The following is a 27,243-nucleotide window of genomic DNA, read 5'->3' as shown; positions in this document are numbered from 1 at the left end:
AGATCACGGCCATATACAGCTTAGGTGGTTGTGGGGACCAGATTATGTTTTTGGGACCCTCTGTCCCTGCTGGCCACACTCATATCCCACCTGAGTGCGACACTTTTGCTGGTCCTCCCATGCACGTACCCATCGGCGGCAGCTGCAGGGCAGCTAGGCTGCCTGTGCAGGGCTACCAGCTCAAGAAGGTGCAAGAATTATACAGGTATTTAGGCATTTCTCATAACTCAGACAGCTCTTTCCTATGACCTGTGAAGGAAAGGACATTGAGCTGGATGTTCTGGTAGCTGCCGGCTGGATTACACTGTACTGCATACTGAGAAGAGACAATCCTGACATATCCAGAAACAAACACAACTTATCCACAAGATTCTTATCTGGAGAAGTATAACCAACCTCTGCATATTTGTGGGATATTATTAGTAACTATTTGTCCCAAGTCATTATTTTCTTTGATCTGAAACATGCAAAAAAATTTTGAGCAAAGAATTAGTGAATTAATTTCTTTTAGCCATTTCAGCAAAATGTAAAATGGAAGTTTTTCACCAGATTTGCAGTTTGTTCTGAAACACTGGATATCACATTACCAATGCTATTTCTCATTCACTCCTTGTCCTGTGCTTTACATGATAAGATGGAAATTGCTATTCTAGGTCTGACATTTACCTTGAAAAAATCAAAGCAAATACAGATGTGAAAGAGTTCCATTTGTTGTTTATGGTTCATTAGACTACAGAACTTCTGTTTGCTGCAAAGAGCTCTCACAGAGGAAACCTTGACTGACACAGAACTAGTGAAGCTGCCCGACACACGCACTGGACATGGCCATGAGAAAGATGTTTGCAGCACCTTTAACTGTAGGTTACTCTTAGTTATCCTACCAGCTTTTTAGAGCCAATAGAGAGAGGCTACTCTGAGATATACTGAAGCTAAAGCAAACAAGCTTAGGCCTAGAATCAGTAGACTGTGAGAGCCTCATCTCCAGATACTGTTTCGTTTACTTACTAGTCATCAGAATGAGTCTGTAAATAATAATGCAATTCACACTGAACTTTTCAGTATTTCAGAAGAAATCCTTATTGCAAAAAAGCTTACAGAGACTGCAAGCTGTTCCAACAACAGTGAAATGCTAAAGTCAGTGTCAATAAAACAGAGAACTGGATAGCTGTGATACAAGTTCATGACTCCTAATAAAAATGTCACTTGATCTAAAAATGTCATTCCTCTTTTTTGAGATCTGATAAACTGGAGTGGGTCACATGGGAAGCTTAATAGGAACACATGAGTAATCTTATAAATTTCTGACAGTTCAGGAGAACATTTTTGCAAAGATTTCCAGTAAAGATGCAGTTCTTGAAGACACAATGAAAGAGAAAACTCATGGCTGCCTCTATAATCTAGCATTGCACTTAGTAAAACCTGCTAAAAAAAGTAACAGGAAAAAACCAGCAACAAATAAAACTACAAAACACCTAGAAAGACTGAAGAGAAACTTACAGAAAGAAAGGTCTGTATGGGGCTGAGGCCTGAAAGGACAGGTTTTAGATGTGTCGTCTTATTAGGGTATACTCCTACAGTTTTAAACTTCATTCCTACATAATACTGGGAAAAACCCAAAACACATTATGTAAGAAGAAACCTCAAGTACTGCCACAAGGGAATCATTGCTTTCTGTCAATCTCAGAATTCCAAAAATAAACCTTAATGCAAAGTATTTCTGATTTTTTTCCTTTGAAAGTAAAGAAATGAAACCCATCATTAAAAAGAGTGGCCTGGATACCACTAGATGTCACCCTAGGAATAAAGTCAGTGCCCTGCACGCACAAGAGAGCAAACTTCAAAAACACTGCTGTTGCTTGAGATTTCAAGCACAAATATGTAGAAGAACATAACACACAGAAACATTGTGCATATCAAAATTGTGAATTTCTAAGATAAGTCTCTCCCTTATTCTGAGGCCATGGCTACCACTGATGTTCTTTTTTTTTTTTTTTTTTTTTTTTGCTAAAAGTATCATATTTTACAGGCTGGAAATACATGAACCTACCTACACGGTTTTAGAGGAAGCATCTTTGGATGCCTAGCAACACTGAGGAACACGTTGCTTTATCTATTGTTAAAAAAAAATAAATCTTAAATTTCTGGACTTCAAACAGACTGTTTCTCTGAAGTGCTTTATTTAGGCCATACATAAGGTATCATTTTTCAGCACCAGAAATGATGGTCTTAAAACAGGCTATCTATTATTCTCCATGGACCGCATTGGATTTGTGTGGGAAAACACAGATTGCCACTTCCCTCAGCTTCTGTCATTTTGTGATTGGAAACACTTGTGCCTCTTCATTTCATGGCATTAGTACAGATCAAGACTCTCCTGCTTCATATGAACAAAGTTAAAAGGCATCTCAGTTACAAGATGTAAAGCAGTGAACGAACCTGAGCTCATTTTATTTAAATATGGATTTATTTAAATAAGAGATTAACTTTGATGCAGACCAGCAGTTTGGAAGTGCTATGTGCTTTCCAGTCACACAGATCACAGCAGATGCGTTCAAGACAGTTATTAATTATTAGCCTAATTAACGCTATATATGTCTGTAGGATGCTGCTATGGTTGCAGAGAGAACTGTTGTACACTTTCTAAACACACCTTGTATCCTCACTAGATAAAAAACATGGTAGCCCAGCCTTTCTAGGGGCACAGACTATGTTTGAAGCGTTCAAGGTCAAGTTGGATGGGGCTTTCAGCAACCTGATCTAGTTGAAGATGTCCCTTGCCCATGGCAGGGGGGGTTGGACTAGATGATCTTTCCATTCCAATCCAAACCATTCTGTCATTCTCTGATATTTCACTCTGGGCAAGTGGGAGCAGCAGTTCCCAATTCTACCTCTCCAGACATACAGAAATAGGTCAGAAACATTTTTGCATCCCATCAGGTATAGGATATATGGTAGTGGCAGCTTCTTGGAGCACCACAAACTAGTGCATTGGAGGAATAGTTTCTTTGACATTCTTTCCTAACACTGGCTGGACTATTCCTGCGGTAGTACCTTGTCTGTCCCTGCCTTATTCTGGTACTGATCACGCTGTTCTTTCCCTTCTAATCACGGAAAGGTGAAGAAGCAGAATGAAACACTATAAAGAAACACATAGCAGGGCAAGAACAAGGGCATAAACTGATACTAATATCTTTAGAACAGGTATGTAACTTTGAAAATGTAGGAAAAGATTATATAGACAAAGCTATAGAGGGAACAAAGATAAGAGAAAGCTCCCTATTTTTACTTAAAACAAATGTGTGCTACAAATCCAAATATAAAAATAACAGATGCCCAAATCCTTGCTCTCAGGCATTTGCCACTCTAAATCAAATCCTGGCATGCATTTTCAGGGATTCCAATATATCTGTTATTTCTGACTCACCTAGTCACTTTATTTTTCACGAGGAATGGGCTTTTTCAAAGGAAGTTTGCTCAAAAAAGAACTGGGGAACACCTCTACAGATAACAGCAGAAATACAAAATATTATTTCTAAAAGCCAAGTTTTAAAAAACCTGGGAAAACAAGTTTTTTTTTAAATAAAATGTTGATAAAACTGGGCCTTAATGAAGAAAACCTTACAAAGGATGCAGATGCATTACAAAGGCCCTTTTTTGCCATCTTTACCCATGTTAGATTGTACCTTTTTTTTTTTTCCATTTCAAATAGCTCTGCAGAGACAATGGAGTTGGACAGAAAGAGAGAGGTTTATTTGGTCCCAACAAACCTCCTCAGAAGCAGAAAGGTTTTGCTATCTCTTGATTTTTTCAGGAGAATCCGAAAAGAACTGATAGGTTGCTACTAGCCCCAGGTTTCAAAACTTACATAAAAAGAGAACTGAGGCTCACGGAAAACAAGATGAATAAGAAAAATCTCTGAAGTGGAAAGCTGCAGAACTGCATTTCAACAAAACTGAGAAAGTAACTGCAATTATCGATAACAAAAGGCATGCTGTGCTGAAGGTGCTGCATCACTGGCTGCAGACTCTACCATTCATGTTAATTTAGAAAATGCGTTTCATACTGGACCTAATAAATGACCCTTCTGTGTATGAAGCTTTGTCAGGATCTGTTTGAAGCTGACCAAACAGCCTGGGGACCTGCAGTTTCCCTGAGCATGTCTGTTGATACGGACAGACCAGCCAGGAGTATGTTTAAGGGTCCACCCTAACTTCCAGAGCTGACCCAACAGAGGCGTCTACTCGAGGTGTATTTGAATAGGCAAAACTGTGCTAGTCTCAGTTCGGTTGCTTCTGTTATGGAAAGTTGTTGTATAAAATGTGCCTTTGCTAGCATGACTGCATCCCCATAGAAGTTATCCCATTACAATCTGTCATAGGATTTCCTATGTCATCAGGCAGGCCCAACTTAGGATTCAGCCTTCCCCTAGTGCTGGTGAATATTATCACATTAACCTGATTGTCTGCTTGTGATTATGCTCTATCAAAGCACAACTTGAATAAGATAATGAAGAATCAGGTCCTGTATTTTACTGAAATGCTAGTTTAAAGCATTTTAAGATAATGCTTCATTGGAATCACATAAAATATTTATTTTCCTTCTACAACATTGCAAACTCCAGGGAAAGCTTTTCCATTCTTTTCTTCCATCTTTTCCACCCAGAAGCATGCTGGTGACCCAATGTTTTTGCTCTGTCAGTATTTCAATAATATGCACATTATTTCCTTTTAAATACTGCCTAAAAAATTCAGTTAAGCATGCAAAAGGAATTTTAAATACTGCCTAAAAATGCAGTTAAGCATGTCACTCTCAAAGATCTTACTGAACAAAAGAAGTTATTTGCATAATAAGGTATTATTACAATTAATAAAGATGAAAGTCACACTAAGAGTGAATCCTTGCAGTTTTACACAAAGTATTCAATGTTTTTTGTCCTGTACTGAAAAACAGCACTCCCTTGCCTCCAATGAAATCTCCCATCTGTTTGTGTCCTCTGTTAACTCCCAGCATTTGGTGTTTTAAAAGAGATAGCTAAGAACAATGGGCTAAGTAGTGGAGTTTTCCTTCATAAGCAAGCCACATCCTAAGCATAGCCATGAAGGAAACAATCCCAACTAGAATACCTTATTAAGAGTTTTAACCATAAAAGGCTCTAAGTTAAGGAAAAAAAAAAGGCAGCTGGAAGATGTTAACTTGGTTCCTAATTGAAACAATGGTGTGTTTTATTTCCTCTTGGGATTTCAGCAGACTATTAATTAGGCTTTTAACCATGCAGTTTTCATTTTAAAATATCTTGATGACATTCTGGTCATCACGAAGATTCTGGGAGACTTTACACCTGTTACTCCTTGGAAGAACATTCATCCAAAAAGGCAGGCAGGCAAATAATACTCCCCAACTCATAGAATAACTATTAAGTCAAAATATCCAGAGTATTTAAAAGAATAATGAAGGGGGAAAAAGAAGTCTGGAAAATACTTTGTGCGGTCCAGACTTAGTGATGATAAGCAGATAGAAATGCTCAAAACAAAAGCCAAAAACCCATGGGTTGCCTGCTATGTTGTGGAATATTAATAGAATATTTACAATGTGAATGTATAGCTGGTAAAGTCACTACTATGTAATTTCCTAAGGACATGAAAAAATTATGCTTACCTATTTTATGAAAAGCAGCTTAGACAGTTATTGAAAACAGCATTTGCAACACAATTTTCTATAAAATAAGAAATCAGTATACAAGACCAGATTCTATCATGCAGATTGAAACGTACAGTCAGAATACATAATTTTTTGAAACACTGAATGAGGAATTCTCATAAGCAGCATTGATATGATTCATCTTGATGTAACTTCTTAAAGTGGCACAAAATTAGTAAATAAACAGTATTAAAACCTGGAGTAAATGAAAGAAAGAATTCCATGTTACACTGAAGATATCACCTTTAGATTGAACTTCAGGTACTAGAATGGAATAGAACAGAACAGAACAGTTCAGTTGGAAGGGACCTACAACAATCATCTAGCCCAACTGCCTGGCCACCTCAGGGCTGACCAAGTTAAGGCATGTTATTAAGGGCAAATGCTTCTTAAATGGCATCGACCACCACTCTAGGAAGCTTGTTCCAATGTTTGACCAGCTTCTTGGTAAAGAAACATTTCCTAATGTCAAGTCTGAACCTCCCCTGATGCAGGTTAGAACCATTCCCACTCATCCTGTCACTGGACAGCGGGGGGGAGAGATCAGTACCTCCTTCACTTCTCCTCATACTGACCAAAATAAACTGAGTTGACTACTGGGCTTTATTGACATGGACAGCATTAATTTTCAGGACTGATTTTTAAATAAAAAAAAAAATATAAAGGTATAAAATAACATCATCATCAACAGAGCTTGAGATGCATGGCTAAATTAGAAAGAGAAAAGGGGAAACTATTTTGCTACTCTGCGGTAACTTTTTTTTCCTGACTTTTGGGAGAAAAGAAAGCCCCCAAATTTTCTATCTCTTATTAAGAGACAAATACTGTTCACTGTGTTAAGTATACATAGAAATAAAACCATCAGCTGCAATCTGGTCTGAATTAGCTCCATCTTTTATGTGAAGAAGGTCCATGAAGGCACATTTTAGGATTCTTTCACGGATCTAAGTGTGGGGGGCTTAAACTGTTACTGCCCCAGCAATTTTCTGTCACATTTTAGCTGAAGTTTACTGCCCCGAAAGTGGAATTCTTATATGAACACTCCTAGGCTGTTTCAATACAAAGTCAGTGGAGTCAGCTTAAAGCATCTTAAACCAAATTTGGATGACTTTACACTTATGTGAACAACTTACATAGACACTTTTAGCTTCACAGCTGTGTCAACAGAAGCTGCAAGAAATAACTTCTCAACTTCTATAACTAGATGTGAAAGAAATGACCTGTATATGCCTTCAGTCCCTCTTGGAAAGAGGAACATTAAAAAGGATGTTGGACAGATTGTGGCAGCATGGCTAGAAGCTCAGTCTCAGGAAAAATCAACGTGTGTTAATGGGAATTCAAATTAGAGTCATCAGAAAGCAACAAAAAGCACACCACCAACAACACCTAAAAATGACGTGAACTTAGATGTCTCTGTTCTTGTTTTGGTCACCATGAAAAGAAAGCAAGCCAATACCAAACCCCCAAACCTAGGAGTGTTTTGCATTAATTTTCTCACCACCCATAAAATCAGATGCCTTTTGAGCCAAATCTCTGGCAAAATTCACAGAGTCCATGTTCTTTATGGTATGGACTATTGTAGAAATATTGCATCAAAAACTGTCATAGAAAATACAACTTGCCCCACAAGTGGAGTCAGCCCTGGGAGAGAGATTGTTGCCCCTGTTGTATCCTATTGTATCTGAAATGCTTTACTCTTACCTAGAGCTGCCCTCTGAATGCGCCTCTGGGTTATCTCTCCTTTCAGATGGTCTGTAAAAGACACAAAATGCAAATAGTTAGAATTCAAAATATCAAAAGTCAATTAAGTCATTGCTTATTTCCCACCATTTGAAAACCCCTGTGCTGCTGGACAGTTTAAAGGGATTTTTTGTAATCCACAAGACAAGTAGTTTTCTAAGTTCTTTCCTTCTCGCTACTGCAAGTAAACAAGTAGGCACAATTTGGCTCTACATATCCTCAGTTTTAACTTTGTTTGGTAAGAAAGACTGAAAATGAAGCTATTTACTGTCAAGCACTTTCACAGGATAATGATCTCCTGCTGCTAGATACAGAAGAAGTCCAAGAGAGGCTAGAAGACATACAGAATTCCAAGTATTTGTTCAAACAGACTTAGAGGCGCTAGCAGTGGAAATGAGATATTAGGTCATCCAGTCCACCTCTTTGCCAGTGAAGAATTGGTTCCCTACAGTCCATTTTTTCCTGTTCGTCCAGCTCAGTTTTAAATATCCCATGTGCTAGAGCTTCTGCAAGTTCTGTTACTCAACAGAACTCACTGTGTAGATGTCATTGGTCTTTGATCAAAATTTTTCTTTAATTTCATTATCTCATTATTCCTAGTTAGGCTCCCATGCTCCATATAATTCACCTTTACCCTTCTTTTATTAATTTCCTCCTTGATCTATGACACTGTTCCAGTTCACCAATTATTTCAAACAATAATTAGATTACCACATGGGAAGCCATTATTCATAGATATTAATGGAACCAATAAAGGAAAAACATAACCCTAAATGTGCAATTTCAGCAGTATATGTGTTCTGAGGGAGGATGGGATTATGTCTTTCAAGTTTTCAAATTAAAACAATTTCGAAGCAGAGACTTGTTCATAATCTTTACTAAACTATACATCTGGATACCAGCAAAAGGAAAAAAAAAAATCCATGCTGGATTCACTTCTTTTTCCCAGACCTGTAATTATGTATATTATATTAACATGCATTCTGAATTAAAAATATCCTCTTGCTTACAAAAGAGTAAGATAATCAGAGCAAATTAAGTCATTAAAAGCTGCCAAATGCTTAACTGGAGAAAGTGAAAAACCATTTAAAACCACAGGTCATGAGAATTAGATTGTTCTATGAGCACCAAAGAACCATGAAAAATTAAACTTCTTTGGGAATTATGAGAATAATTCTTTAGTATTTAGTAGCATTGTAGACTAAGTAGTATATGCAATACATTGCAATATAACAGCCAAGTTATGTTGGTTTGAATGTTTTTAGAAAACAAAACAAAACCCTGTACCTACTCCTTGTCCGTAAAACAGATATTGCAGATTCTTATTTTCCTGCACAGGAAGTTTTATTCTTTTCAATTATTTCTATTTAAACCAATGAATTCTTCTGTACTTAAGTTATCTGTAAAGTTAAGAAAATCCTTCAGCTACTGAGAAACAGATTAACTGAAAGAACTAACCTCACCTACCCCAGCTAAACCAAATAAATCCTCCATCTCAGCTGTATGAACACTCAACCAAAAAACCCATTCAGTTAAGTAAGCTCCTGATTTCTGTAACTATAGACAAAACCCCCTTGATTAATAATTTTTACCAATAAGAACACAGCTAAATGATCAACACTCATGCTATTTGTGCTTTGAAAGCTTTATATAGTAACTCAGTTGGTGTCAGTGAAATGTGATTAAACATACCATTTTTTTCCTCAGATTGCTTTTTGATATTATAGATATTTATATCCTTGTATTCTATCATACTGTATCACACAGGATGATGTTACTCACTCAATATTGAGCCATGAGAATGAAACAATTTGTAGCAATCTTGAGATTCATCTCAATGGATTATCATTAACCTGAAAAAGCCATCTATACATGTATCTTCATGTGAGGGCTCAGACCTCCCTTTCTTAAGCACTGTGAGCTGCAAAAGGCAATGCCACTGTCATCTGAAAAAATGGTTCTAGTAGTGAGAATATGCTGTTCATCATGACTCAATTGAAGAGAAAGGTGACATATGTGTTCTCTATCCTGTCAATACATGTTTTTAGTAGTGTTATTTCTCTTTCTTTAACCTTGCCAGAAACAGACCAGCAGCAATCAAAGATGTTTTGCATGAATTTCTTATCAAGTGGCAATGAGGTCAACAGAAAAACAGCAAGCCAAACAAGTCAATGAAAGTAAGATCGAACAGATAGATAACGGCTTGCACTCAATACAATCAATATGTGGAAATGGAAGAATATGGGGCATGGTTTTTAAATGATTATAGCCAAGAGGGTTGACTTCCAATTACCTAGAATTTACTCTCAGTACAGCTGGGACAGAGAGCACAGAGGCTGCAGAAGCCCTACTTTTATTGCAAGCTTTGTTAGGCCAGCCAGCAGTGTGGAACTGTCCCAAATGCTCCTCCCTCCCTTCATTCTAGCCTTCATACACTTTTGCTCCATCCATGACATGGACCATGTTGTTGTAAGAAATCTTGTCCTTCTTCTGTTTGGCAGCTTTATGAAAGAATGAGAAGTTGGAACCAGACCACCTGTAATCAGAGAGGAACCAAAGAAAACTTCTGCTAGAAAAATAAAAATCCAATCTTACCATTCTTATAGTAAAAGACTTTTCTTTTTCTTCTATGAATAGAAATAGAAAGGTGACATTTATCCAACTCACATAGTCCAAACTGCCTTTTCAGGGCAGCAAAAACTGAACTTAATTTCACAGAAAACTTCCTGAGGAGAAATTGTAATTGTATTACGGGAAAAGTAGCCCAAACAGGAATTCTGGTTCAGAGGACGTGATGGTGTCATGAGGCACTTGACTATAATTCCATACCAAGACTTAGCCAGATAGGATTTAATCTTTCAATTTATTTTAATCCAATTTGAAATTTGACGGTTTATTTAGATTTCCTTTGGAAAAAAAATGGTTTTCATGTAGAAACTCTTATTTTTGATGAAACCTTAATGTTTTCTGTACATGTTTTTGATTAAAGTAATCTTGTTCTGTTTTCACTACAAATACTTGTGGGGCAGAAAGAACGTTCCTGACCTGCTCTACTTTTCTTCCTCTGAGAACACCGTTACCCCAGTGCAAGGCTTGAAGTTTGGAAGTGACAGAAGTAGGGGATGATTCCAGTACTGTTGCCTGCACAGACCTTCCCATATAAACAAATGGAAGATTTCAGTCTTTAGTACTGCCAGTTCTACAACCTTCATAAACACAAATATTTACTCAAAAGAAATATGAAGAATCACATTCTCATTAAAAAAAACCCCACATCTTCTGATTCCAACAGTGTAAAGTTGTAGACAAGGTAGTGCTTAAATGTGGTTTGCAAAAATTGAATTTAAGACTTGGCAAACATCTCTCAACATGTGGCTAATTATGTTTTCTGAAGTTTCACCAAACAAAAAGCTAAAAATAGGTCTGCAGCTGATACCGAATAATTTTTTCCAGTGGAGTCATTCTTCATTTGGAGATAACAGTCCCAATAAAATGTTGAATGCTGCAACTCCACATGTTTTGGCAAAAAAGTAGTTTTGGGGAATTTAAGAATTCACTCAGCATGCAGCCAGCTGTCATTAAGGCTGTGACAAATCTGTTGGTTTTGGCTTGTGTTTCTGGACACATGTACCATCCTGAGGTATGGAAAAGAGATGAACTGGTAACACAGAACTTCAGCTTTGTGACAGGAGACAAAAGCAAGGAGGGAAATGGAGAAGACAAAATGGAATAGGGAAGTCTATTTAAGACTGATATATGGCAGAGGAAAGTATCCCATATGCTGACTAAATATGACAGAATCCATAACTTGAATAGTATGGCTGTCGTCTAACTTCTTGTCTTTGTGTTCTTCCAGACTGTTTCAAGGAGCTGAAATTATTTTCCAATTTATTACAGACAACGAATGCTTTGACAATACTGCATATGCTTCAGGGTTATACAAAAATGAGTATATTACAATTAAAAAAAATTATTTAAAAAGAGTAAGTGTTTTGATTTTGTTTGGATCCAAATTACAGGTTTTAAAGCTTCCCTTATGTTTTATCAGACCTTCCATATCATAAGGTTTCAAAGACTGCTAACTTAAAGGGTAAAAATACTGGACAAGCTAAGAATATACATACAACCTTAACTCACTCCCTCTGAAAATATTTGTTGTTATTGATGTGGATAGACCTTTAACTTGATGCAGGGTGTCTTCTGACTTAATAACTGACAGGCCGGAGCCTTCGTCAATAACCTCTCATCTCTTGTTATTTTTTAATACTTTGCTTTTATTTTACATTTTCCAAGCCTGTGTTTAGCTTAAGGAGTCATTACATCCAGGAGATCCTGAAACCTTCACACCTCAACTAGGATGCTGTATCTCTTTCTTCCTCCATCTTTAAATAATGTTTGGTGTTACATAAAATATCTAGCAGAACATCCTCTGATGCATCCAGGGAAACTCTGATTCCTGGAACTCACCCTCAAGGGCATTTTGGGTCCCTAATAATGCTATATCGCCTAAGTGTTATATCTATCTTTTTTTTCTGCTACTCACACTGCCCCACCAGCGAGGAGGCTGGGGGGGCACAAGAAACTGGGAGGGGACATAGCTGGGACAGATGACCCCAACTGACCAAAGGGATATTCCATACCATATGATGTCATGCTTAGCAAAAAAAGCTGGGGAGGGACATTTGGAGCAATGGTATCTGTCTTCCCAAGTCACCGTTAAGTGTGATGGAGCCCTGCTTTCCTGGGGATGGCTGAACACCAAGCTGCCAATGGGAAGGAGCGAAGGAATTCCTTATTTTGCTTTGTTTGTGCAGGAAGATTTTTCTTAATCTGTTAAACTGTCTTTATCTCAACCCACAAGTTTTCTCACTTTTATCCTTCCGATTCTCTCCCCCATCCCACAGCGGGGAAGTGAGCGAGCAGCAGTGCGGTGTTTAGTTGCCGGCTGGGGTTAAACCACAACAGGAAATACGTGGGGTTGTTTTTTGTAATGCAATGCCCCTACATATGCAGTTGGACCCAGCTATCACCCAACTGTGAAGACCTACTCAAGACTCTGGCTTTATTAAAGTTGATTCTTGAAGTTGTGTGCATCCACTTGAGTCAGATAAGGAATCATGAGCATAAATTAAAGCTTTAATACGCAGCAAATAATCACTGAGACATGCTTCTAGAGACAGAGGAGGGAAATCCCATAACTTCCATGAGCCTTGTGGAGATATATTTTTAACTGAGCTTAAGGTCAGAGTTGTAACAGCTTACAAAGGATTTCTGAAAGTAGGAGATATTCAAACAGAGTAATTTCTCAAATGGAAGTTATTGGAAATCTTACCAGATGTGTTAGATACTTTTGAAAATCTGCTGCTGAAACTGTATGAGAACACAAACTGTGATAAAAAGTATCTGACAAGAAAAGTCATGGTATAAAAAAAAAAAATTCTATTCTAGCTCAAAATCCTACAGCACTAAGAGCAGACAAACAGTTCTGAGGCAAATTCTGACTTTTCTTTGCAAGCTTTGTCCTTCTCCAATGGCAAAAACATGTTAATCGGCTCTTAGGACAACTTGCAGGGGCAAAGTAGTCTGCACTAGTAACCAGGCTCAACACTATTTGTGATGTAAACGCTCTATTTACGGACACATTGTTGGCCAAATCCCCGTGTAACCTGACAAATCCTAACTTTCAGAAAGCCCTCGAAGGCACCAGGAAAGAAAAAACCACTACTGGAGCACTCAGAGCCTCCTGACTATAGCATACACATTTTCCAAGGTATGACATAGAGCCCTCATCAGCATTAAAAATATATTAACGACAATACTTCAGGTAACATACTGTAAAGTATAACCTGCTGGAGCAGATGTCTGCCTTTTGTTCACTGAAGCACATCTGCAGCGGTTTAAGATTTTACGGGCTCTCCTTTCTCCTTTTCCCTCTCCCTTCCCTCCTTCCCAAGGTTTGCTGTCAGAGGTTACTGCCCCACAACAGAGTGGGCAGAAGCAAATGTCTGCCTGCATTCTGGCTCCTCTGGCACACTTTGGCACCTCAGCACAAGCATACAGGCAATTTAAGCTGTGACGTTCTCATCAAATCAACTGGAAGGTCTGAAGTACTAGTAAATACTTTTTGCCAGCTGTGCTGGGAAGAAAGGATTGGAGATGGTAACTGCCAGCAAAGAGATGGGGCAGACCATTGGGAGCAAGGTAGCTGGCAGTATTTAGTAGAACTCATCAGTCAGAGACCCCAGAAAAGACGACAGGTTCAGAATTGGAAGCAGAATCCTGACACCAAATGCATAGCTGCAAACCACAGCCTAAACACAGCACTTGAAGAAACACACTTGGAAATACACAATTTTCCCAACATGCTCTCATTCTTTGAAGTTTAAATATGAGAGATTCAAATGCATACATTTTACTACGAGGTAGGATACTGCACATTTTGAGATTACTATTTAAAATATCTGACTGGGGCATATTGCCTTCCTTGCCAGACTCAGCAGAGACAATCACGGTTTTTATCAACACATTTAATACCTTAGAGCACTGTCACTCGTTGCTATAGGATGACACTATTTGACTTCACTGGTTATTCCTTGAGCTACTCAATACATAGTCCTCTAAAACCTGTCCCCATTTCTATGCACTTATTTCTAACTTCCATATTAAGTCTCCTCCCCATTTCCTAAATGTTCTTGTTAGTTCTGGCCAGATTACATCATACTTCTTTTTTCTCATGAGATGATTACTTACACTTTCTGATTGATGGGCATTCCTATAACTGTTCATTGTTTGGCCTGCATTTCCACAGCACCCGTTATCCCACATTATTTTATTTTTTTTCTAATAGCCTTTCATGCTTTCTGGCTGGTACAGAAAAAAAAATGTTTTGATAGGGCCATACAGCAAAACTGTACAGAAACTGAATTTATTTTTCTGATGACAGCATCCTGGACCTCTCTTGCTTTAAGTACAGCCTGTCATTGGCTGCATAGGCCTTAATTGTTGAGGTGTTCCCCAAGGTCCCATTCATCTAAATGAGGGAAATGCTAGCATGTACCACAGCTCCCATTCAGCCAAAGGCACAGGACTCCTTTCCACAGAAAGCAGAGAATGAGAAGTGGCTAGTGCACCTAAATTCCTGACAGTCCACATACACAATACTGGGATAAATAGGATAGCCAACAGAAAGCACTAAGGTCTCTGGACTGCAGTTCAACATCTCCCTTGAAACTGGAACTCAGAACCTGGATGCCTTCTGAATTTAGAAACAAATCATAGAATGATAGAATGTTTTGGGTTGGAAGGGACCCCTAGAGGTCATCTAGTCCAACCCCCCTGCAGTGAGCAGGGACACCGCTAACTAGATCAGGTTGCTCAGAGCCCCGTCCAACCTGATCTTGAAATGCCCAGACCTTTATTCTATCATCCCAAGGTCATCTGTGACTACCCAGCTGGGTTTTTTTTAAGTTGAACTCAATGCTGCCCAGGGAGTTCTAGTCAAGCATAGATGTTTAGCAGCAAGACACTCCAAGAGACTTCAGCAGAAGAACATATCATTTCTGGATTCTCAGTGGGTAGGAGATAGGCAGCTCAGTCAATAAAGCAGTGCTCCTGTATGCACTAGCAAAGGCAGTTTGTTGTATGTCAGGAATTAAAGTGAATAGGGTTTGTTTGGTTTTTTTCTAGATAGCCCTCCTGAATTTAGGCGCCTAAACTTCATTTAAGCTATACCTTAGATGCCAAAGTGTTATTTTAGGTGTTGTCCAAAGTTAACACATATTCTGTGTATCTATCTTCTTTTCATATGCTGGAAAAGAGACAAAAATTATGCACATCTGGAAACTGTTGCTCTGGTTTTTGTCACGTTTATTTGTTCATGAATTAAATAGTGAGCTGACCCAAAAAGCATGGCTGAAAGGCAATGCCATATGGATAAGGAATCATAATCTGTGAATTTAGTACTCTGGATGCTCAAATGACTAAATGCATCTTATCTCTTGATTATTTCTGAGAAATTAATGTAAAGAGAAAGAATAAGGAAAATAAAGTCAGAGGAACAGCTTTGTATACAGGGCCTCTTTTTTTTTTTTTTTAATGTCCAAATTTAAGAAGCTTAAAAGGGTCTTAAAGCATAAATAGGCAAAGTCAAAGACAAAGAATTTTACCCCAAACAAGTTTTCTGATAATAATACATTGGTCTCAGTTAATATTTTGTACAGAGTGAACAAACTCAAGTATAAGACAGACACAGTTATTTTCTGTTATAATACTGTTATATACTGTTATATACTGTTATACTGTTATGATACCATTATAATACTGCCTTCATGACTTTGTAATTTCTATGCAACAATTTGATGTCTAGTTTCATTTTGTAGCATTTTTTCTGGCCAGGGCTGCCCAACAGAAAACTAAGTATAAAGTTCCAGGCCTCGCTATATATTTCAGTTTCACAACCTTTTAAAATTTTGCTGTCTTACTCAAGAAATTGCCCTGGAATTGAGCTCATATTGCTGTGTGACTTCTCGTCAGATGAGACATACTTAGACAGATGTTAGGAATGTGACAGATATGACACAAAATTAAAAATCAAATAAATTAAAAATAAATTATAGTGCTGGAGCTGCTTAGATATGCTACCATGTTTTGAGGGCATGTCAAAGTCTCAGGGTGATGGAAACATGGTCAGAGTGAGAATGAATGTATGACATTTTTTTAATCCTTATTTACTTGTACTGTATATACTAAGCTTTGAGAAATGGCTTTTTGAGTTAGACACATGTTAGCATCCCAGCAAAATCTAAAATAGCTTCCTGTAAGGATACAGTGTATATATACAGTTGAGGATAAGCCTAAGTCTGCTTCTTTGATTCCTCAGCAATTTAAAATGCAACCTGATTCTATATAACTGGCATAATGGCATCATTAGCTCTGAACAGGCATCTTACTCAGCCTTAACTAAAGTGCATGAGAACATCTTCATAATACAGCTCTTCTCTGTTGATCACACTCCTGCAACATTCACAACCAGTGGTAACATCACTTGTCCTACATGATTTAGGAACTACTTTGATTACAAAAAAACAGCTATTGTATTTTAGTACATCTAAGTATGTATGCCTATACTGCAGGTCTGCATGAATGCTATCCAGATGTGTAAATGAACCACAAGATCCTATGAAAAAATGATTTTCTATTACTGTGCTCACTAAGTGTTGTCATTCTTTGACAGTGCTACCCTGATTAAGCTAAGGTCTACTTTTCCAGAGCTTGAAGGTTTGATACTTCACTCATAAAATCTCAGGCCATCCAGCACTAAAGACAGACATGATCAAGGAAATCTTTTTGTACAAAAGACCGTAGGGTTTTAAAAAACCCCTATAATATGGCACCAACTATCATCTAACATCTTTTCTTTAAAAGAGCAAATTTAATAGACTGACTTAAGAACTTATTAGCCTAATAAAACAGCAAAATGCAGTGTAGCAATCCAGCAATGACTACCTGTTTTTAGTCTGTAGACAGCCTACAAGCAGAAAATCTGTTACTGAGAGGTACTTCTCCAAGTTTATAGTCATGGCAGTTCATAGCTTGATTTAATCCAATGAGCTTGGTCCATTTGCTTTTAGTAAAAAGTGTTTACTTGGTTTCTTCCTGAGCATAACTTTTTTCCCCCTGAAAATACTTCTGGTCCTAAAGAACAGAACATCATTTATAATAATTAGAAAAAGAAAATGTTTCCTACATATGTAGATTCCAACACAGATCCAAAGAAAACATTAACATCTTAGGCCTAGAGTGACTGTTACACAAATAAGGCTCCTCTGTTTAAAGAATAGCACATCAGGGGAGCATAATAGAGCTGTTCAAATGAATTCATTCAGTTTGGTATTTTCTGAATAAGTCATTTGACAAATTGTGTTTGCTCATTCTAAGGACCCATTCAGCCTATGCACTGTCACCCAGGGGCATTGCCTATTGTTTGAAAGTAAAACCAAACATATGTAAGCTCCTCTGAAACAATAGGCAATATTTAGCATTGGCATAAACATATGCATTGCCCCATGAAGCCAAAAGACTTCTACCTTCCAATATATTTTTCCTGAGTGCTGCTGCAAAGACAAATCTGTATTACCGAAGATGGTATCCTCCTCTTATAGGGAGGAGCAGAAAAACAAGAAAGGCTGCCTGAAAGCTGCTAGGGCACCCTGGTTCTCTTGTCAGTCTCAGTTCTAACAGAGCAGGGAAGACAAATCCTATGCCAGCTACGGACTGACAGAGACATAGCACTGACATCTTTCCTTCTGCCTTCTCTGACAATTGCCCAAGCATGACCCCACACTGGAGCAGTAGCAGGACAGACAGCTCTAGTACAGCTGCCATCAATCTAGGCACACCTCTGGAGTGAGAAGAGTTAGACCTATAATGTTTGCATTGCCTACAGAAACATGGCAAAGATGGATCATCTCTCCTGACTTCAGAAAGGCACAGTAATGCTTTACAGGCTATTACAACAGAGTCGATATTCTTGTCTGGTTTTTTCTCCTTGTTTGCACATCTTCCTATCAGTTTTCTGGGGGCTCTCATTCAGCTAAAAGTATTACTTTATTATTCATTGCTTAATAACAGTGTTAAGAATTACACTGAGCAAATGTAACCACACTGCTCCAACACAATGTCAGCCCTGCTCACGCTGCAGTGACTTCTGAGATTCTAAGCACAAATTCTCATGTAAATCAAAAATATGATTTGTTGATTACAAACCAGGCAGTTAATTGATTACTCTGACTCACTAGGAACACTGTGAAGAAAAAAAAATTCATTAAAATGAACCTTTCACTGAACTGCTAGCAAGAAAGAAAAATATATTCTTGTCACTCTCTGCTTTCTATTATGAGCCAAATGGCTGTTCCTAGAACAAGAAAATAGGTTGTGGAAACTTTTGTCACAGGGCTGAGCCTGCCCCAAGATGGTAGCAACCAGTTACCATTGTGCAGCTATCTGCCAGGCCTGTGTGAAGTGCCTGACATCTATTCTGCATTACAGCACCTTGAAAGAGATCTTATGAAAGACACTGTGAGAGATCACAGCATTTTTACATTGTGCTCTACAGACCCCTGGCTGAACTGAGCCGTAGAAATCATGCCTGAAGTGAGATGGGCGTTGGTAGAAAAAGAACTTTAACAGAATCAGTGTGAAAGTAAGTTATAGTTCATCATGGAAAGAAGGAAATAAGTTAAAATGGAAGGAGTTATAACCAAACAGAAAAATAACATGTAGTATCCTGCAAAGCAAAGTAAAGTAAATCACATTTCTAGCAGAGGAGTGCAGATGGTGACAAGGTGGTTAAGAAAATAAAATCTGCAAAAGGTCAGCTGTTTTTCTGTGTTTTCAATTCCTTGCTTCCAAAAATCAAAATGTAACATTTAAAAAATAGATTCCAAAACTGCAGTCATTGTGGCACGATGATTAGATATTTATCCAAAACAAACACACATAGCAACTATGTTTTTTCAGCATTAGGTTGCAAAACAATCGGGCCAAGAAATTAAGGAGAAAGAAATTAAGGAGAAAGATCTGAAGACTGTGTCAGCCATGCTGAATGGCTTCGGCTTTAACAGCTACTCTATTTTTGGTGGACACATAAACATGCCGCCTTTATTACAAAACCGCTTTTAAACTGACCTGGAGATCAGAAACAGACTGGGGCTTCTAGGCACTGGGCCACACTGAATAACATCCCAGCTGGGAAATTACATCCGGGGGACTCTTTGTCCCCGTGGCCTGTTTTCTCTTCTGTTTTTCTCACAGATGGCTGCAGGTTTTGCAGAGCTGATGTGCTTTGTTATGTTAGTCAGAAGTGACAACCCTCAGGAGTAAACAGCATAGTTACACACCCAAGATTAAATATGGTAGAAATACTACTGGTATTCCTTTTTCTGACACGACTGTTGTGTCCTCAGACCAAGACTGACTCTCTGTTACATGGCAGAGGACATCTGCAATATGCAGGCAGCTTCCCAGGAGGGAAGAAATCAGTGGAGACTAAGTGTATCGAGATTTCATTTTTATATAAATCCCAGTGCTGGAACAGATGTGGTGGAGCAGCAGGCAGGCAATCTCTTTTTTTCAGAGAGCTTCCAGTCTACACTGATGTGTACTTGCCAAATCTCCTATTTCTCATGGTAAACTACTGTTTCAGCTTGTTCTAGATCACTGATTTGGCTGTTCATCCAGAATTTCTCAGGTACTGAGCAGTCCAGCTGGGGCAGCAGCTTCCAGGCAGTCAGAAATCCTGGACACATAAATCACTGTACACGCAGAATGCATGCAGAGCGACACTGAGCAGGCTTTGTAGAAGTCATCTGGGCACGCACAGTACGTTTGACACCTACAGAATGTGCTGGATGGGTTGCACAGCGAGTGCTGCCTGAGTGCCCAGTTGCACATACTCAGCATATCCTGAGCATGTCAGATTCACCACACTGCTCAGATTTCTGTCTGTGAAGGAAATCTGGGACCCTTGGTTTTTTAATGTCGAGCACTGATGGATATGTTAATGCTTGGTTCCCAGGGAGCTTTCCACATCAGGAATGGACTCTGATCAAAGAGCAAGATAATTAACAACTAGTGAATTCTCTTGCTTTTCTTGTGAGTTATGTCTTTCATGACACAGAACTCAGTGTAACATTTAAGGGCAGTATGAGACACTTCCATAGGGTGAAACACATGCTTGTAAAATAAGAAAAAGCACTTGAAAGACCACGTCATAGCTGTTGTATCATTCCTGAAGACCAGGAATGAGAAAACATTTATAGGTAACCACCTTTTAAATAGAGGACAGTCCTAAAGTGACTGGCTGAGTGCACAATGGATTGCTCTCAACATCAGAAGGCAGCTGAGCAGCCTCAGTGGTATAAAGTTTGGTGAAATTGTGAATGCACTTCAAAGACGCAGGTTTGGAGCCCTCAAAGGTGGACTATATTGCAATATATTTTACAGTGTAAGTGATATTATTTGTCTGTTTAAAACGATTACTACTATATCTAATGCTTGTTGCCCTTTATCAACTAAAATAATAAAGCCAAATGTGGAAATCCTTTCAGAATTTTCTATTCAATCCTTACACAAGTAGAACTCAAACTGACCTCAACTAGCATTTTTCTTGAGTGAGGATTTCAAGATTTCAAGTTCTACGGACTTTAAAGGTCTCTGCTGAGAACAGCAATTCATACTAAACTACCTGAAGAATGAAATGCTGTGGAATGGTATTATTGAGTTATCTGTTCATTAAATCTGCATACTGAATTCATTTATTTATAAGTTTGCATCTCATTTGAACCAGATTTGCCTATGGAATGTAACCTTTCTTCTTGGAGTCTCTCAATCCCTTTTTAAACCCAATCTTACCATTTTTCTTCTGCACTAGTCATTTCCAGTAAAATTCACTGAGCATGTATATCAGATATGTCTGTGTAAGTACTTGATACTTTCTGGAATTAAACTAGAATGGTGAATTATACTAATCAGCAGCTATGAAGTCTCAATGTTTATTTCCATAAAAGAATAAGTATCTCAGAATATTACACTGAAGAATGGAATGCATTTCAAAGCACAGTAATTTCTCCCTTATTATAGTCTCAGTTCATTCATGGCTGAAACAATGTCCAGTAAGCTAATGGCTCTGACTCAGAATATTTATATTAATATAAAATCAATACATAATACTACCAATAGTATTGAGCTTTAAGAAAGCAACACATTGATTTTGATGAATTTTCGTACAGCAAATCATTACAGAATTTTCATTTCATTTAGGTTCCATGTAAAGCATGGAATTTTTCTTCAACAGAAAACTTCTTTCCTTCCTAAGCAAGTATACTTCTTCAGCAAAATTTTTAAAAATGCTTTTTGCTCATGCATGACTTCCCTCAAGGCTTTCAGTCCATACAATCATGGCCTAAAATATGCATAAACTTCCTAATATTATCCTTGGGATTCTAGCTCTTCATTAACTGACTCTCCTTTCTCAAAGCAATTTATTGGCTGCATGTGAAGCTAAAACAATGTAGATATACATCGTAGCCAACAGAGTGCTCTAAGACTACCTTTGCTGAAAAACATCACTTTGTCTTATTTAATTCCTTATCTATGCAAAAAGGTTGCTATCAGTTACCTTCATAGAGTTGTACAGGTATAAGGAAAAACCTTGTACAAAATATTCTTACTTTGGAGTTTAAAAGTTTAAAAGTCTACTTGGCTTATCACCATGAGGACGTAGAGTGACCATAACAAAGTAATTTTTTATGTATACGTACATAGAGTCTTGTACTCTAGGTAATTATAAATTCAGGTTTTACATTGTTTAGGTTCTGATTAGGTTTTACATCTAATTCTGCATTCACAGAAATAACAGGGTGAGGTACAAGGCAATGAATCAGAATCAATATTATTCTTGAGCACTGCTATGTCTTGTCCTCATTCTCCTCCAGTACTCCCCATTTCAGCATAGCACTCCATTAACTGTGATACATAAGGTCAATTATTTGAATAATTTGCAAGCAAATTAAATGAAGACTCTTCAATAATCTTGCTTTGCAATACTAGGGCATGCCCTCACTAAAGATTATAATTGGCTTTGGTATCCTATGATCTTATGCACTAAAATCAAAGCCCAAAATGAGGCAGAGCAGTGCAACATCTCAGCATTCCTGTGGGTATAGCTGCATCATCAACATCATGTGCACATAATCCACCCACCTACCCTTTTTCATTCCAAGAGTGCCTGTTTCCTCACACAGTTATTACTCCCACATGAGTTTGCCCTTCCTCTCCCAGCTTCAATCATAATGTTAGTTGATTTCTGGACAGACTAAAAACAACAGCTGCTTCCCTTTGGGCATTAAATACCATTTAGTATGCTCTTTTTCCTTTAGGAAAAAACTAAATCTAATAGTGGTATAAATACCCCAAAATAGACAGACATTTATAGGGAAGAACTGGAAATCTTTACTAATCTTAAATACATCTAACACGTAGCACATTCTTGTATATAGGCGGCATTTTTAGTCGCTGAATTCTGAATGAATATGTCAGTCAACTCTAATTTGCTGTGTGATCAATGCAGTAGCAGTTGGGCCTTTATGTTGTTATTTAATGCTTTGCAGTTTGTTCAGATGTAGACTTCTCCTTACTGTCAGAATCCTTTCACACAGAATGTTCTTGGTAATGGTGTAAAACCACCTTATTGATAACAGCATCCTAGAAATAAAACTGCTAACCCTGATAAGGAGAGAAGTGTTGACTTCAGAGGCTTTTTTTCTCTGTTTCTTGCCATCCAGCTCTATTTTAATTGGCAATAAATTAAATTAATTTTCTCCCATTTGAGTCTGTTTTGCCTGTGATGGTAATCGGTAAGTGATCTCAACCCACAAGCTTTTTCTTCTTACTGTCTTCACTTTTTCTGCTGAGTAAGGGGAGCGAGAGAGCAGCTGGATAGGCGCCTGCCAGCCAGCCAAGATTGAACCATCACAGTGTGCTAGGCACAATCACTCAATTTTTTGCAAGAAGACATTCTGTACCTTCACTATTCAGAAATCAGATCCTTGGCTTCAGCACCAAATTATCTTCACTATGTCTTTTTCAGTGCGACCAAAAGGATCTACAGTTCTTGTTAGAGACCCTAACTCTTTGAAAATGATACAATACAAAACCAGTTGCCATGGCACAGCATGTTTTTCACAGGAAAATAAACCTTTTTTTTTTTGTTTTTAGCCAGTGAAATACACATTTTTAAAGTTCTTAATGTTGGACTAGAAAGGCAGAAATTTACTTGTATGTCAGTGCTGGCCCATTTTCCACTTCTGCTACACTGGTTACAGAGCTCTCATTAGTTCCCTGACCTCTTAGTTATTTCTTTCCAACTTTACTCATGTTGGTTTTCTGTATTTGTCTGTTAAAGTCTAGTCCTCGGGTACGTTCTCCAGTCATATGTAAACAATTCTGAATAGTTCACTCAAACCAATCCAAACATGTATACACATTCAAAATCTATACTTTGTTTCTCTGCCTTTTGATGCTATATTTATGCAGTATATTGACTTTTAAAAAGAAGTGCTCCTCAATGCTTGCACCAAAGCCCTCTGCTCCTTTACTTGCGCCTACACAGAGGTTTGTGTGATAATGCAGTAAACAGGATCACTAAAATGGCCTGGCTTAGAAAGACTCCCCTCTTTTTCTTTTTTCTTTTTTTCGTTTAAGTATCAGAAAAAGACATTTCTCATCCTGCAATAGAATTCACCTTCTTATTTCTAGGAGGTCATTGTGAAAAGTAAGCTTTATGAAAAATCTAAGAAATAAGAAAAAATCTAAGACATACATATTATTTTTCATAAAAATAATTTAAAAATCTCTGCATTCTCTGCACTACCATTAAACATAAAAGGAGGCAGAATCCAGGAATATGTGGTATAGCAGCAAAGAGGCATGCTAGCCACAATGTCTCATTTCTGATATTACAGTCACTCTACACTTAAACTCCAGCTTACATCTAGACATTGTTTTCTTTAATCTATTTATGTAAGCAATAACACCAGCAAAAGCCTACCATGAAAACCTTACTGCAAATTTCTTTTTCCAGCCCTAACTTCCTGATGTTTTTGAAATGCTAGTGTAATTGAGAAGTGGTTGGAGTATTCTGTGTACTTTTTACTGCAAAGCACTAATATTTCCAAAGTCAGAATAAAAAGTTATTTATGACATAAGAGTTACAGCCAACTGCTGTCACTATCTTAAAATATAATCAGACTGCATGAAATGGGCTCTATGGCCTCTGTGGTGAATAATTTATACTATTAAGTGTAGCTTAGAAATAACAGAAACTGATATTGTTGGGATCTGTTCTTGATTGTGCATAACAAGGCAGCTAGGAATGCTTAAGGAAACCGAAACAACAATAAAAGTAAATTAAAGATCTAGTTGCAGGCCGCAGATGACTCTTATTTCTCCTACCACATTTTCAGTAAAAATTTGGCAGGTTAGTAACCTTACTTAGCATCTTTAATGGTCTTCTAAGTATGTACGCTATGATGAGACAGACTTAACTGAAAAATTGTTTCAGGCTGCTAAACTATATAAATTAGCATATTGGCTAAGTTGAGTAAGCCAGAAAGTGTCACACTGGATGCAAAGATTTAATAATTGTTAGAGAGGTGCTAAAAGGTAGTTTTATTAATGACTGTGATGAAAGGAAGGCTGGGTTGGAGAAAAGGACAGATGAATGAAATATAGGATTTATATTAACCAGAGTGCTAATTTTCACATGCTGCATGAAGTTACAGGGAAAAAACTGAAGGAAGGACTGTACAATATGATCACTCTAAAGCCTCGGACATCAGTGTTTAAAAACCACACACAAAGTAGTGAACATATGCATAATCTGCATAGATCAGCATACCAATAGCTATGAAAGGATACTACATGGATGGAATGTCTTGCTTATACCATAGGATTACAGTATGAACTAAATGAAAAGACTGTTTTTCCATTTTACTACCAAAATTTAAAAAAATGGAGTAACAAAATTAATTTTCAATTTGATAACACTTTATTTGCGACTGCCCTTTATATACCAAAATGTGTAATTTTGTGCAATTTTTCTTAGAACTATGGACACATTTCTAGTTTGATTCTTAAAGGAGCTTTTCAATATTCATGTGGACTACAAGCTATTACAGCTTCCTATAGGAGGCATATAAGCATTGTCAAGTCCAGGGCATTACTACTGATTTGTTATACAGCTGCTTGTTTTTTTCAAGGGATCAGTTTGGGTTTTTAGGTTACATATACATAGGAATATGCACTCAGATTTTTGTATCGTTCATGTTCTCCAAATATACTTTACTGTTTCACTTCTAACACTGAAGAACTTAACCAAAACCAAATTTTAAAACAGATGCTTTTAATCGCAGCAAAATCCATATTCTACTGCACTATAGCTATCAGAAGTTTTGCCTAACTTCCTGGGGAAAAACCCACAGCGATTCAGTCCAAACCAAGGATTTCTTTTATATTTCACTGGGATCCATGGAAACAGAGGCTTCAGAGGCTACACCTACGTTGCTTTGTTACATTATTTCTGAGAGCTGCCTCAGTAGACTCCTGCAAATCTAAAGGGACTTACAGACCACACAAGTCCCAACATGACACCACATCAGGACTGGCATGTGTCCCACCACTTATTGCACTGTCTCCCACACCCTCCAAGTATTTGTTCTCCCCCTAAGGGCTTTACAACAGATATAAGGTCTATATAAGGTGGCTGCTAGGCTTCTGCCTTCAAGCAAGGTTCAACAGGGCCAAGTGCAAGGTCCTGCACCTGGGTCAGGGAAACCCCCAGTATCAGTACAGGCTGGGGGAAGAAAGGATCGAGAGCAGCCCTGCCGAGAGGGACTTGGGGGTGCTGGTGGATGAAAGGCTGGACGTGAGCCAGCAATGTGCGCTGGCCTCACCTGGAGTACTGCGTCCAGCTCTGGAGCCCTCAGCACAAGAAGGACATGGAACTGTTGGAGTGGGTCCAGAGGAGGGCCACAAAAATGATCCGGGGGCTGGAGCACCTCTCCTATGAGGACAGGCTGAGGGAGTTGGGCTTGTTCAGCCTGGAGAAGAGAAGGCTGCGGGGAGACCTGATTGCGGCCTTTCAGTACCTAAAGGGGGCCTATAGGAAAGATGGGGAAAATCTTTTTAGTAGGGCCAGCAGTGACAGGACAAGGGGCAATGGTTTTAAACTAAAAGAGGGTAGGTTTAGACTAGATATAAGGAAGAAGTTCTTTACACTGAGGGTGGTGAAATACTGGAACGGGTTGCCCAGGGAGGTAGTGGAGGCCCCATCCCTGGAAACATTCAAGGCCAGGTTGTACGGGGCTCTGAGCAACCTGATCTAGTTAGCGGTGTCCCTGCTCCTGCAGAGGTGTTGGACTAGGTGACCTCTAGGAGTCCCTTCCAACCCAAAACATTCTATGATTCTATAAGCAGCACAGTCACAGCCCCATGCACTGAGCAAGATACGCTTGAGTGTAGCTGCTTATTGCCAGTGTTCACCATGCCTGCTCCAAAATCGATTTCAACTTCAGCAAGAGAGAGAAGTTTGATACCCAGTGTTGACTTTGGCTCTACCTCATTTAGGCCAAGAAATCTCTTGGGCTTATCACAGACAAGTAAATCTAGGAGACAGAAGTAAATCAAGACAATGTGGTCTTCAAGATGGCAGCAGAGAAAAAGAGGTTGTATCCTGATGTGATGGCTCATGTTCACATGCGAGCACACTGCTGCCCAAAAGCTGCAGGCATTATTCACCTTGGAGATGCTCCCTGTTACTTGGAGAAGAGCATGCATTGTCCTCCACAGCAGGTTTTACCTGCTTATCCAAGTTTAACAGGGGAAAAGCCTACTTGGCAGGATTGAAGTGAGCTTATTATGGATGCTGGAGTGACCCAGAGTTGCAAGGCGGATATTGAAATTCTACTTGCATGAGCCAATCTGTGATCCACACACAACGTCTGTACTGACATTTATATTCTGGCCAGTCTGAAGGAGAAAAATGTGCCTACTGAGAGAAGACAGGTTGATTCAAGTGTTGTGTCTTATAGAAAGAACCCAGTGTTCAGAACACTGCTGCAGCAGGGCTCAGCACCTGATGTCTCTGGTTCTGGATCCCTTCCAAACAGCCTTTGTGCTGTGGTTTGAAAACACAGTGCCAACATGGCTGAGGCTTTCCTTATAGCTGACATAACTTTAAATACACTGTAT

At 38.4% G+C, this 27,243-nt stretch overlaps 1 protein-coding gene across 1 annotated transcript in view; it reads right to left on the bottom strand.

Moving 5' to 3' along the window:
- The window catches only part of KIF6 (kinesin family member 6), a 162,050-nt gene that overhangs the window by 19,565 nt on the left and 115,242 nt on the right, over nt 1-27,243 (bottom strand). The window contains 1 exon segment of the mRNA XM_035896974.1: nt 7,399-7,449. Coding sequence (XP_035752867.1) covers nt 7,399-7,449 — 51 coding nt within the window.

The sequence above is a fragment of the Egretta garzetta genome, unplaced genomic scaffold (assembly GCF_000687185.1).
Source record: "Egretta garzetta isolate BGI_Z169 unplaced genomic scaffold, ASM68718v1 scaffold306, whole genome shotgun sequence".
In the NCBI taxonomy this organism is placed as follows: domain Eukaryota; kingdom Metazoa; phylum Chordata; class Aves; order Pelecaniformes; family Ardeidae; genus Egretta; species Egretta garzetta.
This window is presented reverse-complemented; position numbering and strand designations above follow the sequence as displayed.